The following is a 16,582-nucleotide window of genomic DNA, read 5'->3' as shown; positions in this document are numbered from 1 at the left end:
TGTGACCTGTATGGCTGTTGATCAAGTATGGCTTGCATTCACTTATGTGTGTGTTGAAGCCGCATATATTATGTGACCGCTGTTTATATGGAGGAAAAGCGGACGTGACGACAGGTTGTAGAGGACGCTAAAGGCAGTGCCTTTAAGGCACGCCCCCAATAATGTTGGCCGGGTGGAAATCGGGGGAAATTCGGGAAAATGGTTGCCCCGGGAGATTTTCGGGAGGGGCACTGAAATTCGGGAGTCTCCCGGGAATATCGGGAGGTTCAAACCGATACCGATAATTTCCGATATTACATTTTAAAGCATTTATCGGCCGATAATATCGGCCTGCCGATATTATTGGACATCTCCAGTATTAATCATTTATTTTATAACACACAATCTATTTTTTAATTGTATTATTTATTAACGTTAATCTGATTTAATATTCTATAAACACATTTAAAAACATTAATTTCACCGACCATCATCACTTAACTAGCATTTGCTGCTTGTACCCACTTCCTAAAATGTGTCTTCATATGATTGAAATCCTTCAGAAATGTTAATTTTTTTTTTTACATATTTGTGCCATTTTTGTACTTTATAGTTGAAAGTCACACTTTAGTCGTGTTCCTGGGTTTTCAATCTCTACTAATACCATAACACATCCCTTTGGTCCACAAGTTACATGATCCACAGGAAGTTGCATCATTCACAAAGTCAGTCCTGTTACCTACTTTTTGTAGACGCTACTCATTTTCGAAATACATTTTTTGTTGAATCACTGTTATGTGCTTATCGTCAGCATGCTGTTAGCATAAATGTCATGGAGCTAGGGATGTAACGATAAACGGTATAATGAAAAAGTGCCGTAAAACTCCCCACGGTTAGTGTTTTCAATTAAAATGATCGTAAAACCATCACTGAGAAACTCAAGAAACAGTGATATTACTCATTTATTGGAGAAGCGCTACTAGCTTGAATACTAACAAGCCATTAACGTCTTTCCCCGTTAAAAAAAACCCAACCCCCAATCTAAACTTCTATCCATCCATCCATTTCCTACCGCTTATTCCCTTTAGGGTCGCGGGGGGCGCTGGAGCCTATCTCAGCTACAATCGGGCGGAAGGCGGGGTACACCCTAGACAAGTCGCCACCTCATCGCAGGGCCAACACAGATAGACAGACAACATTCACACTCACATTCACACACTAGGGCCAATTTAGTGTTGCCAATCAACCTATCCCCAGGTGCATGTCTTTGGAAGTGGGAGGAAGCCGGAGTACCTGGAGGGAACCCACGCAGTCACGGGGAGAACATGCAAACTCCATACAGAAAGATCCTGAGCCCGGGATTGAACCCAAGACTACTCAGGACCTTCGTATTGTGCGTCAGATGCACTCACCCCTCTGTCACCGTGCTGCCTAGGAAAAACCATAGAAAACCAATTATTCAAATGATTAATGAATTTTTCGCATGTTAGACAAAAAAAATGACAGAAAAGTTAGAATTTGTATCGATAAGCAAGATATTACTAAGACATTCAAATAAGATATTGAATTGTGTACATTGAACCTACAAGCTGTGCTTTCTTAGACGAGAACCGATACAATCGACCGATACGCAGAGGAATATGTCAACAGGAAGTGAATTTGAGTGACATCACATAAACCAGACGTGACGTACCCGCCACTTGTTTTTTTTTTCCTGTATCATTGAAAAACACTAAAACGTATAAAGATTACAACGGAAGAAGATAAACACATTAAAGCACTCAAATAAAAATAATACAACTCTTAAGTAAAAATTATTATATACCGTATTTTTCGGAGTATAAGTCGCTCCGGAGTATAAGGCGCACCGGCCGAAAATGCATAATAAAGAAGGAAAAAAACATATATATAAGTCGCACTGGAGTATAAGTCGCATTTTTGGGGGAAATTTATTTGATAAAACCCAACACCAAGAATAGACATTTGAAAGGCAATTTAAAATAATTAAGAATAGTGAACAACAGGCTGAATAAGTGTACGTTATATGACGCATAAATAACCAACTGGAACGTGCCTGGTATGTTAACGTAACATATTATGGTAAGAGTCATTCAAATAACTATAACATATAGAACATGCTATACGTTTACCAAACAATCTGTCACTCCTAATCGCTAAATCCCATGAAATCTTATACGTCTAGTCCCTTACGTGAATGAGTTAAATAATATTATTTGATAATTTACGCTAATGTGTTAATAATTTCACACATAAGTCGCTTCTGAGTATAAGTCGCACCCCGGCCAAACTATGAAAAAAAACTGCGACTTATAGTCCGAAAAATACGGTAAATATTATTATATAACATATTTATTCTATCAAAAAGTGTAGTGTGGCTATTTAATTTATGAAATAAAACTTGGCTATAAGTGTGTATGAGTATATTTTGAGCACATTCAACAATTAGGGGATAATTTTGCTGACATTAACCATGGTATGAAATGTTCATATCGTTACATGTATCTATATTTCATGTATTCTTATTCTATGCCAAAAACTCAGTCCTGTTACTCAAATGAATCATCCCCAAGAAAGCTTTGACACAAATCACAATGTTGCCTGAAATGTGCCAAGACAGATTTGGAGTACCGTATTTTCCGCACTATAAGGCGCACTGGATTATAAGGTGCACCTTCAATGAATGGCATATTTTAAAACTTTGTTCATATATAAGGTGCACCGCATTATAAGGCGCATAGAATAGACGCTACAGTAGAGGCTGGGGTTACGTTATGCATCCATTAGATGGCGCTGCGCTAAAGGGAATGTCAACAAAACAGTCAGATAGGTCAGTCAAACTTTATTAATAGATTACAAACCAGCGTTCTGACAACTCTGTTCACTCCCAAAATGAATAAACAGCTGTTTTATTATTTTCCCCGAGGTAAAGTCAGTGACGTGTTTTGTTTATCTTTTAACAACAGCAAGGTATAACATGTAGTGCAACATTTATATCACATATTGGAGGGGAACTTATCCCTGATTCAATAAACACGTAAAAACAGTGATACTGTTACGGTAAATCAAACGTTAGTGCAATCACAATATAGTAACACTCGAAATAGTGCAGAGCAATAACAATGTATAAATAACTCAACGTTGCTCAAACGTTAATGTCACACAACACAACACACAAAATAAACATGTAAAGCTCACTTTATGAAGTTATTCCTCATCCACGAATCCCTCGAATTCTTCTTCTTCAGTGTCCGAATTAAACAGTTGGGCGGATACGGCCTCCAACATCCGTGTCGTCGAAGTCGTCATTAAAGGAGTCAGTGTCGCCGCTGCTGTCTAGCAGTTCAGTGACAATTCCTGCTTTCCTGAAAGCTCGGACCACAGTTGAGACTGATATATCAACCCAGGCATTTACGATCCACTGGCAGATAGTGTCGTATGTCGTCCGGCGCTGTCTCCCTGTCTTGGTGAACGTGTGTTCGCCTTAAATTCTCTCGCTGCTGCTCTATTCCCGTGTTCTACTGCGTGACTGATCGTCTTAAGTTAAAACTCTGCGTCGTAAGCGTGTTTCTTAATAGGAGCCATTTTGGGGTCTTTACATAAACAAACAAATGGAAATGAAACGGCACGCCTCGCGCAGTCATATATCCCAGCATGCACCGCGCGCTTCTTCTTCTTCTACGGGGGAAAATGAAGACGGGCAATGTTCCCTCGAATTTTTCATGTGTGTGAGCAAACGCCAAAACTCCCTGAGCATTCAGTGGAGCCCATGTGAGCAACATCAGACGTGCACACTGTGGCCACACCAGCAGCACACCTGTCCCAAACCTGACTCAATAACAAGTTCAATCTCCATCCATCCATCCATTTTCTACCGCTTGTCCCTTTCGGGGTCGCGGGGGGTGCTGGAGCCTATCTAAGCTGCATTCGGGCGGAAGGCGGGGTACACCCTGGACAAGTCCCCACCTCATCGCAGGGCCAACACAGATAGACAGACAACATTCTCTTATTATTATAATCAAATGAAAGCAGTCATTTCCATGAGGTTATTTTCTAATATAAGTGTTTAGGCCCACTTACAATGACAATAACAAAAAATATTGTTTTTCATGAACTGTGTACTTGTATTGTTTGTCTGGGTGGAGGCCCTGCTTTGGAAATAATTTGTACCCCTTTCAGACATTACATTTAGTTCCCATTAAAACATTCACATGTTGCACAATGAGATGTAAGCAGGGGATCATGTGTACATTCCTGCAACTTCCTGTTTGTAAAAAATATATTTTTATTAGTATTTATTTAACATACTAACAGCATTTCATGATTAATATTTATAAATTAAGATTCCTAATAAATTACACTAGAATAAGCACACATTTGATTGGTAAATCATAGTGTAACGACCTGGAATGACACTTTATGTGTGATGTTGGAGTTGTCCGACTTTTTGTGTGGCTGTAAACGCATCACTGGCTAAGTGCCATATGTGCATGTGTTGGCGCAAGTGAGAAAGAGCGAGCGGCTGCTGTTGATATAACAAAGTTGCTGTTGGTCTGGTTTGTACTGCAGAAAATGACCAGTTTTGCTAGATATCATTTTTTTTACTAATGTTTTGGTGATGTGTTTATGGCCGACAATAAAGGGTTTTGCTCAGTAAAGTGATGGATGGAATTCATGTCCTCAAAGCGTCTCGACAGACGTTACAATATTTGAACAATGATGACGAAAACTGTTTTCTCTGTCGTGTCCGTGTTTCGAAAATTGTTATGCGCTTATTTTTTTATTTGATTTTGTGCGTGGCATAGATTTGCCGTGCGCAGAGGACGCTTGAGCAGTGCGCAATTGCACAGGCGCGCACCTTAGAGGGAACTTTGAAGACGGGTAAAATGAAGTCGGTGGCTGCTTACCGTAGTTGCGATTGATTGATTGATTGAAACTTTTACCTGTTGGAGGCTCAATATTGGTCCATATATAAGGCGCACCGGATTATAAGGCGCACTGTCAGCTTTTGACAAAATTGGAGGTTTTTAGGTGTGCCTTGTAGTGCGGAAAATACGGTAGTTTAATATGTGCTCTATTCAAGATCAAGATTCAAAATGCTTTATTATTGTCCATTCTTTAACATGTACAAGACATATAAGAACTGAAATTTAATTTTCGGCACAGTCCCACTAAGAGCAGACATACGTTACAGGGAGACAAGACGGGACCGCCAACGGATCAGCCACGTATGGCGCTCCTTAAAAAAGGTGATATTGGAAAAGGGGGGAAGAGTAAAAAATATCAGTCTAAGGCTGGACCCTCGGGAGGGGGTCCAGACTGAGTCCAAGGGAAAAAACCTCATTTAGCATAGCACACATAAACATGTAACAAATAATCACAACAACTAGCAACAGGGGGGGGGGGTGGAGGCTGGCCTGCTGCTATAAAGCGCTACTACCCGTCCATAATCCCGAAGAGGAATTAAGCAGTGTTTAGAGTTAAAAAAGACATAAATCGAAGTTATGTTGAAATGCGGTGGCATGGCCGCATTATTAGGTACGGCTGCAGAATCAAAGGAGCGCCACTCAGTGGGATGGAGTGCAGCTAACAGTAATAGCACAGAAGATCATATTTTGTGAGTCATCTGAACAGGTCCACTTCATGTTTTCCTGGTGGATTAGAGAAGCTGGCCATCTGCTGAGTCAGGTCACGCCTGAGGAACTTGATCTTAGCGTGCCAAGACTGCCCTCTAGTGGCTGACTCGCCACTCGCCTGAACTCTTGAAGTTGATCTGCCTGTTTTTACAGGCATCCTGTGCGGCACCATCGCTGGGAAGAAGAAGAAGAAGATGATGTATTTGACGGCCAAGAACGCAGGTGAGGCTCAGTGCGTCCTGCTGACATCCTAATTGTGTCGTGACCTCAACGAGACGCATGTTTGCCATGAAAGAGTTTGACAGGCACGAGCTGCAGATCTACGAGGAGGTGGCTAAAGTCCCAGCGTTCCAGAGGAAGACGCTGGTTCTGATCGGCGCTCAGGGCGTGGGCCGACGCAGCCTAAAGAACCGACTCATGGTCCTTCAACCCACCCGCTTCGGCACGACCATACCGTGTACGCCGCCGGCTCTTGGGTACCTCCACATCACACTATCCTCACTGATCGGACATTTCCCCGCCACAGACACATCCCGGCGGCCACGTGACGAGGAGCTGGACGGCAACTCGTACCACTTCACCTCCAGGACGGAGATGGAGGTGGACGTGAAGGCCGGACGCTTCCTGGAGCACGGCGAGTATGACGGCAACCTGTACGGCACCAAGATGGAGTCCATTCATGAAGTGGTGGCCACGGGGCGCACCTGCATCCTGGACGTCAACCCACAGGTAAGACTCGTGGCGCGGGCACAACATAGGGTACACCAATACCACACATCTCATTTAGACATTTAATTGGTCTTATTTCAGTCCTTCCAGTGACGTGCGGTGAGGTTCATGGCTGGTGAGGCACTGACTTCATCACAGTCAGATTTACAAACATATGAACCCTAAAGAGTATCTTATTCACCATTTGATTGGCAGCAGTTAACGGGTTATGTTTAAAAGCTCATACCAGCATTCTTCCCTGCTTGGCACTCAGCATCAATTGGGGGATAAATCACCAAAAATGATTCCCGGGCGCGGCGCCGCTGCTGCCCACTGCTCCCCTCACCTCCCAGGGGATGAGCAAGGGGGTGGGTCAAATGCAGAGGACAAATTTCACCACACCTAGTGTGTGTGTGACAATCATTGGTACTTTAACTTAACTTTAACTTTACACATACAAACTGTAGCACACAAAAAAGCACATTTAATAAATAAAAACGTTATTATGGTCTTACCTTTACTTATAAATGAAGTCCATGCGCCGCTCTTTTTGAACAAAAGCATCGATAACTTGTTTATAGAAGTCTTCCTTATCTTTCTTCAGTTTTAAAAATCTCTCTGTCTCGATGGAGATCTTCCTTTAAGTATTACCTCCTGCTTCGATTGAAAGTCCAGTTTAGAAAACTGTTTTATTTTAGATATGTAATCCTCCATGTTAAAAGTCCAGGCAAGAGGAAAAAATAAACGATCTCTGCTAATTGTTGCTGCTTGTTGTCACTTCTTCTGCAGCCGAGTAGTCGCAAAAATTATCCCTGGGATCACTAGCGCCCTCTACCACCAGGAGACGGGATTACTGCGAGCCTCAGCCAGTGCGTCTTCGCAGCCGTTTTATGATTGCTCAGCACAAGAAATACGTTACACACATACAGTTGTTGACAAAATACACTGTACATTATATACCTCAGCTAACTAAACTATGGAAATGTATAATATAATTCATATAGCAATACGGTCTCACTGCACAGCAGGCCAGCAGTTAGCCGAGTCATTGCGCAATCCATGGTGAGGCTCAACTCAGTGACGTGCCTCAACTGGCTGGTGACTCACCGCAAGTCTCTTCTCAGTATTTGAACGGCAAATGTGAAAATTCAGCGATTTTGAATAAAAAATCATCTAAAACTGGTGAAGTTAAATGGAAAATAACTTTATAGTATAATCACTGGATACATATAATAATTTTTTTTTTTCTTTCCATGATGGCACGTGAGGCCCCGCCTCACCTGCCTCCCCTGACTGCACGTCACTGAGTCCTTCATATAACCAAACACATTTTTAAAGGCTTCGACAAACTAAAACCAACAAATTAGATCTTTTTGGGACCCCAGGGGAAACATCCCTCAAATGAACTTGGGAATGACTTGTGGAACATTGCACATTTTTCAGAGGGGTAAATGTGTTAAGGTAACAAGACTGAGTACAAACTCAGGGACACGACTTAAAAAGTGTGAATTATAAGTAAAAGGAGTAGCTACTTTAGGGCTGGGCGATATATCGATATACTCGATATATCGCAGGTTTGTCTCTGTACGATATAGAAAATGACTATATCGTGATATTCGAGTATACGTTCTCACACAGTTGCTTTTAGCTGCAGCCATTACACTACATGCGTGTCCCACTCTTTCTTGTCTCTCCTTCTCACAGAGACTTAAATCCCTCCCCGAACAGAGAGGTAGCTACACGGGTAACATTAGCTGTGATGCAAAAGGTGCGTTGCGAGCGGTAATACGAGAGAGAGAAGGTGCGAATCTGGTAACAAATGGAGGAAGAATTAATTCTCAAGAAAAACAGCACGGGGTCCATCGTCTGGCGGTGGTTTGGCTTCAAGCGGGAATATGTTGAACAATTATGCGGCAAAAGCGTTGCTACAAAAAGTAGCAGCACTGCTATTTGATTTCCTATTATGCAGCTCATTTTTATTTAACACTTATTGAAATATCTTGTGTGACATCATGCACAAAAGTGCACTTTATTTGTTTTAAACTATTGTAGTGGCGTTCTGTACAAAAAGTGCACTTTAATTTAGTGTTGTTTTGATATGTCATCTTAGTGACATCATGCTCAAAAGTGCACTTTATTTGTTTTAAACTATTGTAGTGGCGTTCTGCACAAAAAGTGCACCTTCATTTAGTGTTGTTTTGATATGTCATCTTAGTGACATCATGCACAATTGATTGATTGAGACTTTTATTAGTAGATTGCGCAGTACAGTACATATTCCGTTCAATTGACCACTAAATGATAACACCCAAATAAGTTTTTCCACTTGTTTATTATTATTTAGTCCACAAAAGTGCACTCAAAGCTTGTTTTAAAATGTCTCTGACAATCTTGCACTTTCTGTTTTTGAAATGACATGAATGTTTGTGCCACTGCTTAATAACTGTTTAATAAATACCGTTTTGGTAAATTGACTTAACACCCTATGTTAGTACACAAAGTACTAACATAGGGTGTGTCAAGCTGGATGGATCGTTCCAGTTTGGAGGATTCAGTTCCTTTGGCCGACCTGTGAAACACGTGTGACTGAAAGAACATTCCACATTTTTCATAGGGGTAATGTGTCAGAAGCATTTCTTGCTTTTTCTTCTTCTTTTCTCCAGATGACTTTGTTCCCTTAGTAGTGTTATCTTATTGGGGATAATTTTGATATTTTTTTTTAAAAGATTGAACTGAAATAATAAATGTGTAATCATTTTAGGAAGCGGGGAAGGTTTACAAATGCTATTTTTCCAGTGTCAAAAATAATATTTTCAATCATATTTATTATAGATGTCCGATAATGGCTTTTTTGCCGATATTCCTATATCGTCCAACTCTTAATTACCGATTCCGATATCAACCGATACCGATATATACAGTCGTGGAATTAACACATTATTATGCCTAATTTTGTTGTGATGCCCCGCTGGATGCATTAAACAATGTAACAAGGTTTTCCAAAATAAATCAACTCAAGTTATGGAAAAAAATGCCAACATGGGACTGCCATATTTATTATTGAAGTCACAAAGTGCATTTTTTTTTTAAACATGCCTCAAAACAGCAGCTTGGAATTTGGGACATGCTCTGAGAGAGCATGAGGAGGTTGTGGTGGGCGGGGTAGGGGGTAACGGGGGGGTGTATATTGTAGCGTCCCGGAAAAGTTAGTGCTGCAAGGGGTTCTGGGTATTTGTTCTGTTGTGTTACGGTGCGGATGTTCTCCCGAAATGTGTTTGTCATTCTTGTTTGGTGTGGGTTCACAGTGTGGCGCATATTTGTAACAGTGTTAAAGTTGTTTATACGGCCACCCTCAGTGTGACCTGTATGGCTGTTGACCAAGTGTGCTTTTGCATTAATTTGTGTGTGTGAAAAGCTGTAGATATTATGTAATTGGGCCGTCACGCAAAGGCAGTGTCTTTAAGGTTTATTGGCGCTGTGTACTTCTCCCTACGTCCGTGTACACAGCGGCGTTTTAAGAAGTCATAAATTTTACTTTTTGATACCGATACCGACCATTTTGAAACGGATACCGATAATTCCTGATATTACATTTTAAAGCATTTATCATCTCTAATATTTATTAAATATGCACATTCTTGTTTGAATATTTGAGTTTTTATCTGCTGTGTTATAGTGAGTTATATTGAGTTAATAGTACGGTGCATGTGTCCATGGTGTGTCCCTGCAGGCTCTAAAGGTCCTGAAAACGGCAGAGTTCATGCCTTACGTGGTGTTCATCGCGGCGCCTGACTTTGACACGCTGAAGGCCATGCACAAAGCTGTGGTGGACGCAGGCCTCACTACCAAGCAGCTCACGGTAACACCAAAACCTCACTCCCACTGTCCAGTCTGTGTACTTTTTTTACACGTTAAACGTCTTATTGGCAGGATGTGGACTTGAGGAAGACTGTGGACGAGAGTGCCCGCATCCAGAGGGCGTACGGCCACTACTTTGACCTCACTATTGTCAACGACAACCTCGACAAAGCCTTTGAGACGCTACAGGCCGCCGTTGAGAAACTGTGTGGCGAACCTCAGTGGGTCCCCGTCAACTGGGTGTACTGAGGAACCCACACACACAATCCAGTCTGTGTGTGCATTTGCAAGTCCAAGGGCCGAAGCGGAGAACAAGAGCTCTGTAACAACACAAATATCCCTGCAAATGGTCCCGCTGGAGCCCGCACGCCATGCGACTTTTTTTACTGTAACTCAAAGGGAAAGAGTGCTTATTTATTTTATAACTTTTTATGAAAGATCTTTCTATTTCATGTGGATTTTGCAGCGAGAAAGAACAATAGTCTGCGGCATTTTAAAACAATTATTTATTGTAGTTCTTTGTCTTTTTGCAAGTGTTGTTTTAGTTGCAATGAGTCTCCTTCATCTTTTAGCTGCCTAGCTTGAAACACAATCAGAAGACCTGAAAAGAGCGTCATGTATGATCAAATATCTTTATAGTTTTCTCTCATGTGCTTCTTGTTTCTTCTGTACTTTTGTCACCGATCTTCCTGCCTGCCTGCCTGCCTGGACTACAAGCCTCATTGTGTTCAATAATATATGTCAAAGTTGCACAAAACCGGTCCTCACATGGCCTATTCTCCTCAACAAGTGCACACACTCAAGGGTAAAGCGCGTCATTCCTTCCAAATGTGAGTCCTTATTTAAATGCGTTTGTTTATCCCGGTGGTGCCACATCATAGACAACCTGCAAGTCTTTTCATAAATCACCTTCTTGTGTTTCTACATTTTTACCTGCAATGTTAAGATGAATAAAGGTGATTTCATTTCACAGTTGGTTAAGAAAATGTGTACATTATTAACAGAGAACTAGGGGCCGCACTGATTAATCTATTTGATTATAAAAAGGCTTCAATGTATATTCTTCTGTTTTGATTTGATGTATAAAATCAGATAATCCAGGCCACACAGGTTGAAGATGCTATTTCAAGTTGACTTTTTTTGTGATAAACAAAAGAAATCGTTATTTAAACTAAACTTTTTTTTAAGTTATAAGGTGTATTTTATATGATCACTTGAACTGATCAAAAATATTACTTTATGATTAAAATAATCAATAGTTGCAGCCAAAAACGGGGACGGCGTGGTGCAGTGGAAGAATGACCCACCCCACCTAATACCAACCTCGTCATGTCCGTTGTGTCCTGAGCAAGACACTTCACCCTTGCTCCTGATGGGTGCTGGTTAGCGCCTTGCATGGCAGCTCCCTCCATCAGTGTGTGAATGTGTGTGTGAATGGGTAAATGTGGAAGTAGTGTCAAAGCGCTTTGAGTACCTTGAAGGTAGAAAAGCGCTATACAAGTACAACCCATTTATCATTTATCATTTAAAAAGAGAATATGACGTTTGTGTACAGTAGATACCGCCCTCTAGCGGCTGCTCTAAGTATGAACTGCTTTTAAGGCAGTGAGCTCCGTGACATACATACATATATACACATATCCAGGGGCGTCACTAGCTTTTAAGGACAGGGGGGGCTTAGCCCTCATGAGATGCACAGGATGCGAGCAAACGTAGCGCACGAGCACAAAACTTCACAAACAGCTAACAAAGACTTAGAAATTATTCATTGTTATTATTATTATTTCAGTCGGTTTATTTTCAATCTGTGTTCAGTACAACAACACACATGGGTTTGCACAGTGACATTTTGTTTACACCATCAACAAGAAACAATTACTTGCATGATCTTTCAAGATACACTGAAACACAATGAAAGTCATGGCATTAGCCTCTATGTTATTCATTCACAACATAGAGGCTAATGCCACGACTTTCGCTCACAATACAATAATTGTTTGTTCCCAAATATTTTGAAGTTGCACAGATTACATTTTGGGCACATATGTGACTAAACTGGTTGTAAATTCAAGCCCTGAAATATTACTTAATTACTTGAATCAAAGTAATATCTGGATCGGGATGATTTGGCTTATATATAATATATTTATATATTATATGCGATGAGGTGGCGACTTGTCCAGGGTGTACCCCGCCTTCCGCCCGATTGTAGCTGAGATAGGCTCCAGCGCCCCCCGCGACCCCAAAGGGAATAAGCGGTAGAAAATGGATGGATGGATGGATGGATATTTATATATATATATTTATTTATCATTTATATATATATATATATATATATATATATATATATATATATATATATTATGGTAAGCCGTTAAGGAAATTAAATATATATGGAAGTTTGAATAGAAATGAGAAACGTTTATATATACTGTAAATAAGAAAGACTTAGAGTCCGTCCGCTGCTCTGAAAAAGAGCCAAAGCTGTCAAAGACCTGAGGGACCATCTTCAAAGTGCAATGCTGAAACAAATAATGCAAACAATAAAATGTAACTTCCAGGGCTTGAGACTAATGTAGTCCCGTCGTCCCGGGGACGGTAAAAAAAAATGCACGGGACGAAATGAAATGCTCCCCGGGACGATGGCTTTTAACAATTTTTATTATTTTTCTTTTTATGTATTTATTCATTTTACATTTTATATTAAATGTCTTGGTTTTTCCTCCCCCTGAAAATCCTATGTTTAACAAGCCATCCTATAATAATACAACAGCTATTAATGTAATAATACAATACAACAAATATATTTAATGATGCTTTTTCCATTATTTTAACAATAGGCTAATATATTTTACTTTATATAGATTCTACAAGAAACACAAAACTTAATAAAAACTACATTATTTACAATTGCAGACACAAGGTTTCGTGCAGCTTCACTCATTGTAAAGGAAGACGGAAGTCCATGCAGGAGAAAAATGACTACAATGATGGTGTATTTAGAGCGGGAACATTTATGTCATCTTACTTACTAAATCAGTCACAGTAACAATCTACTATAAATGTTATGTTATCACTGCAACTTAACTGCAAACCTGAACACTGAAGTGAAGCACCACCCACGTCGAGAATGATGCACTCAGCAGATGTTTGCTGCAGGGATGTCACCTCTTCTCACGGCAAAAAATAGTTGGTTCTATGTTTTTGTATCGCCTCAATCGTAGGTTACTAGTTTACTAGTTCACCATTACTTCAGTGAAGAAAACCCAGGATAGAACAGTGGTTAAGACAGCTACCTCTGAGTCTGTAGTACTGAGTTCAAATCCTTGACTTTTAAAGTTGAGGAATTTGTTTTACCTCTATCATATATCAATCAATCAATCAATCTTTATTTATATAGCCCTAAATCACAAGTGTCTCAAAGGGCTGCACAAGCCACAACGACATCCTCGGTACAAAGCCCACATACGGGCAAGGAAAAACTCACCCCAGTGGGACGTCGATGTGAATGACTATGAGAAACCTTGGAGAGGACCGCATATGTGGGTAACCCCCCCCTCTAGGGGAGACCGAAAGCAATGGATGTCGAGTGGGTCTGACATAATATTGTGAGAGTCCAGTCCATAGTGGATCCAACATAATAGTAAGAGTCCAGTCCATAGTGGGGCCAGCAGGACACCATCCCGAGCGGAGACGGGTCAGCAGCGCAGAGATGTTCCCAGCCGATGCACAGGCGAGCGGTCCACCCCGGGTCCCGACTCTGGACAGCCAGCACTTCATCCATGGCCACCGGACCTGTGCCCCCCCCCCCCCCCTCAAGGAAAAGGGGAGCAGAGGAGAAAAGAAAAGAAACGGCAGATCAACTGGTCTAACAGGGGGGCTATTTAAAGGCTAGAGTATACAAATGAGTTTTAAGATGGGACTTAAATGCTTCTACTGATATTTACAAATGCAATATCACTGATTGCATTTGTAAATAAACAAAAATCATGAATCAACAAGATTCTGGATAGTTTAATAGTCAACACTGTGGGCTCCCCAGAATCCCAACTCAGCAAGACCCATGATAACTTTGTAGTTAAGACTGCTGCATCTCAGTTAGTAGTGGTGGCTTCAAATCTCTTACTTTGAAAGTTTAGTTGTTTTGTTTTACCTCTAGAATAGTTCACTGATTGCATTTGTATATGAACAAAAATGAAGCTATACCAAGACTCTGCATAGCATGGTGATTAAGACTGCTACCTCTCAGTCAGTCGTATGAGGTTCAAATCCATGACTAGGAAAATGTATGTTTTTGTTTCATTTCTATCATAGTCCACTGATTGCATTTGTACTTGTTGTACTTGTTGCTGGGTAAACTACACTATAAATCAGTGGAATAAAATACTGTCAACTTAACTGGTATTGAACCCAGGACTGTTTAATGATAATCAAGAGTCTTAACCACTGGGCCATCCTAACACTGGTAAGCCATGTTTTCCGGCTCATATAAAAAGCTAATCAGAGACTTAAGGTAGAACAAAATACTACCAATTCAGCTGGGATTGAACCCAGCAGCCTTCATTCCAAGTCAACAGTCTTACCCACTGTGCTATCCTGGATCTTTTGAAATACTGTATCCGGCTTGTATAGAAATCTAATCAGGAACTCTTTGCTGGGTAAAATACACAAGAGGTGGACCAATATACTGTCAACCAGCCAGGTATCGAACTCACGACTGTTTATTGCATGTCAAGAATCTTAACCACTGGGCCATCCTGGGTCTTGTGAAGATGTTTTTCTGCCTCATATAGAAAGGTAATCAGGGACTTGTTGCTCGGCAAAGTACACTATAAAATAGTGGAATAAAATACTGTCAAAACATCTGGTATTGAACCCAGTACTGTTGAATTCTAATCAACAGTCTTAACCACTGGGCCATCCTGGCACCACCTACATCGAGAATGACGCGCTCAGCAGATGTTTGCTGCAGGGATGTCACCTCTTCTCACGGTGAAAAATAGCTGGTTCTATGTTTTTGTATCACCTCAATCGTAGGTTACTAGTTTACTAGTTCACCATTACATCAGTGAAGAAAACCCAGGATAGAACAGTGGTTAAGACTGCTGCCTCTGAGTCCGTAGTACTGAGTTCAAATCCTTGACTTTTAAAGTTGAGGAATTTGTTTTACCTCTATCATATATCACTGATTGCATTTGTAAATAAACAAAAATCATGAATCAACAAGATTCTGGATAGTTTAATAGTCAACACTGTGGGCTCCCCAGAATCCCAACTCAGCAAGACCCATGATAGCATAGTGGTTAAAACTGCTGCATCTCAGTTAGTAGTGGTGGGTTCAAATCTCTTACTTTGAAAGTTTAGTTGTTTTGTTTTACCTCTAGAATAGTTCACTGATTGCATTTGTATATGAACAAAAATGAAGGTATACCAAGACCCTGCATAGCATGGTGGCTAAGACTGCTACCTCTACCTATGAGGTTCAAATCCATGACTAGGAAAATGTATGTTTTTGTTTCATTTCTATCATAGTCCACTGATTGCATTTGTATATGAGTGAAAATCAGGTTATGATGGGACCCAGAATAGCTCAATGGTCAACACTGTGGGCTCCCAATACAGGGGTACTTGGTTCAAACCCCAGACAAGTAATCATTAATTTGGCTGAATGTCGTCAAAACGACATAAATTGAGTAATGTTATGTGCTCGTTGCTTGAATAAAATAAAGTTAAAAAATGAAGTCAATGCTAAAGATAATAATAATTGTCAAATAGTCAATGAATACACCTCAGGGGTTACCTGTGTGTGTGTATGAGTATGTGAGCGTGTGTATGAGTATGTGCGAGTGAGCGTGTGAGTGTAATTCCTGAGGTGGGGGGAATAGGAGTAAAACTTAATAATAGAGAGCGTTGACCAATGAGCTCTCCTGGGTACAATTAAAAAAAAAGTTAATTGGAACAGTTAAAAAAATAATTAAATAAGTTAATTATTATGTTTTCATTACACATGGAGGTGAAATATATTATCCAACACTTCCAATCAAAGCTTCAGAAGATACAAGTCAATTTACTGGATTTGAACACAGCACCCTTTATTCCAAGTCAACAGCCTTATCCACTGTGCTATCCCGGGTCTTGAGAACTCTTGTATCCGGCTTGTATAGAAAGCTAATCAGAGACTTGTTGCTGGGTAAACTTCACTATAAACCAGTGGAATAAAATACTGCCAACCTGACTGGTATTGAACCCAGGACTGTTTAATCCCATTCAAGAGTTTTAACCACTGGGCTATCCTGGCACTGGTAAGACATTCTTTCCGGCTCATATAAAAAGCTAATCAGAGACCTAAGGTGGAACAAAATACTAGCAACTTAACTGGGACT

At 40.6% G+C, this 16,582-nt stretch overlaps 1 protein-coding gene across 1 annotated transcript in view; it reads left to right on the top strand.

The window, feature by feature from the left end:
• pals2b (protein associated with LIN7 2, MAGUK p55 family member b) overlaps positions 1-11,185 on the top strand; it is a 67,508-nt gene extending 56,323 nt beyond the window's left edge. The window contains exons 10-14 of the mRNA XM_061982512.2: positions 5,787-5,855; positions 5,929-6,090; positions 6,160-6,362; positions 10,072-10,200; positions 10,272-11,185. Of these exons, the coding sequence (XP_061838496.1) occupies positions 5,787-5,855; positions 5,929-6,090; positions 6,160-6,362; positions 10,072-10,200; positions 10,272-10,448 (740 nt within the window). The 3' untranslated portion in view covers positions 10,449-11,185. The remainder of the gene's footprint in view (positions 1-5,786; positions 5,856-5,928; positions 6,091-6,159; positions 6,363-10,071; positions 10,201-10,271) is intronic.
• The last annotated feature ends 5,397 nt before the right edge of the window (positions 11,186-16,582 follow it).

Source organism: Nerophis lumbriciformis, linkage group LG21 (genome assembly GCF_033978685.3).
Source record: "Nerophis lumbriciformis linkage group LG21, RoL_Nlum_v2.1, whole genome shotgun sequence".
Lineage (NCBI taxonomy): Eukaryota > Metazoa > Chordata > Actinopteri > Syngnathiformes > Syngnathidae > Nerophis > Nerophis lumbriciformis.
The sequence above is the reverse complement of the archived record's forward strand: the minus strand, read 5'-3'. Positions and strand labels throughout refer to the sequence as shown.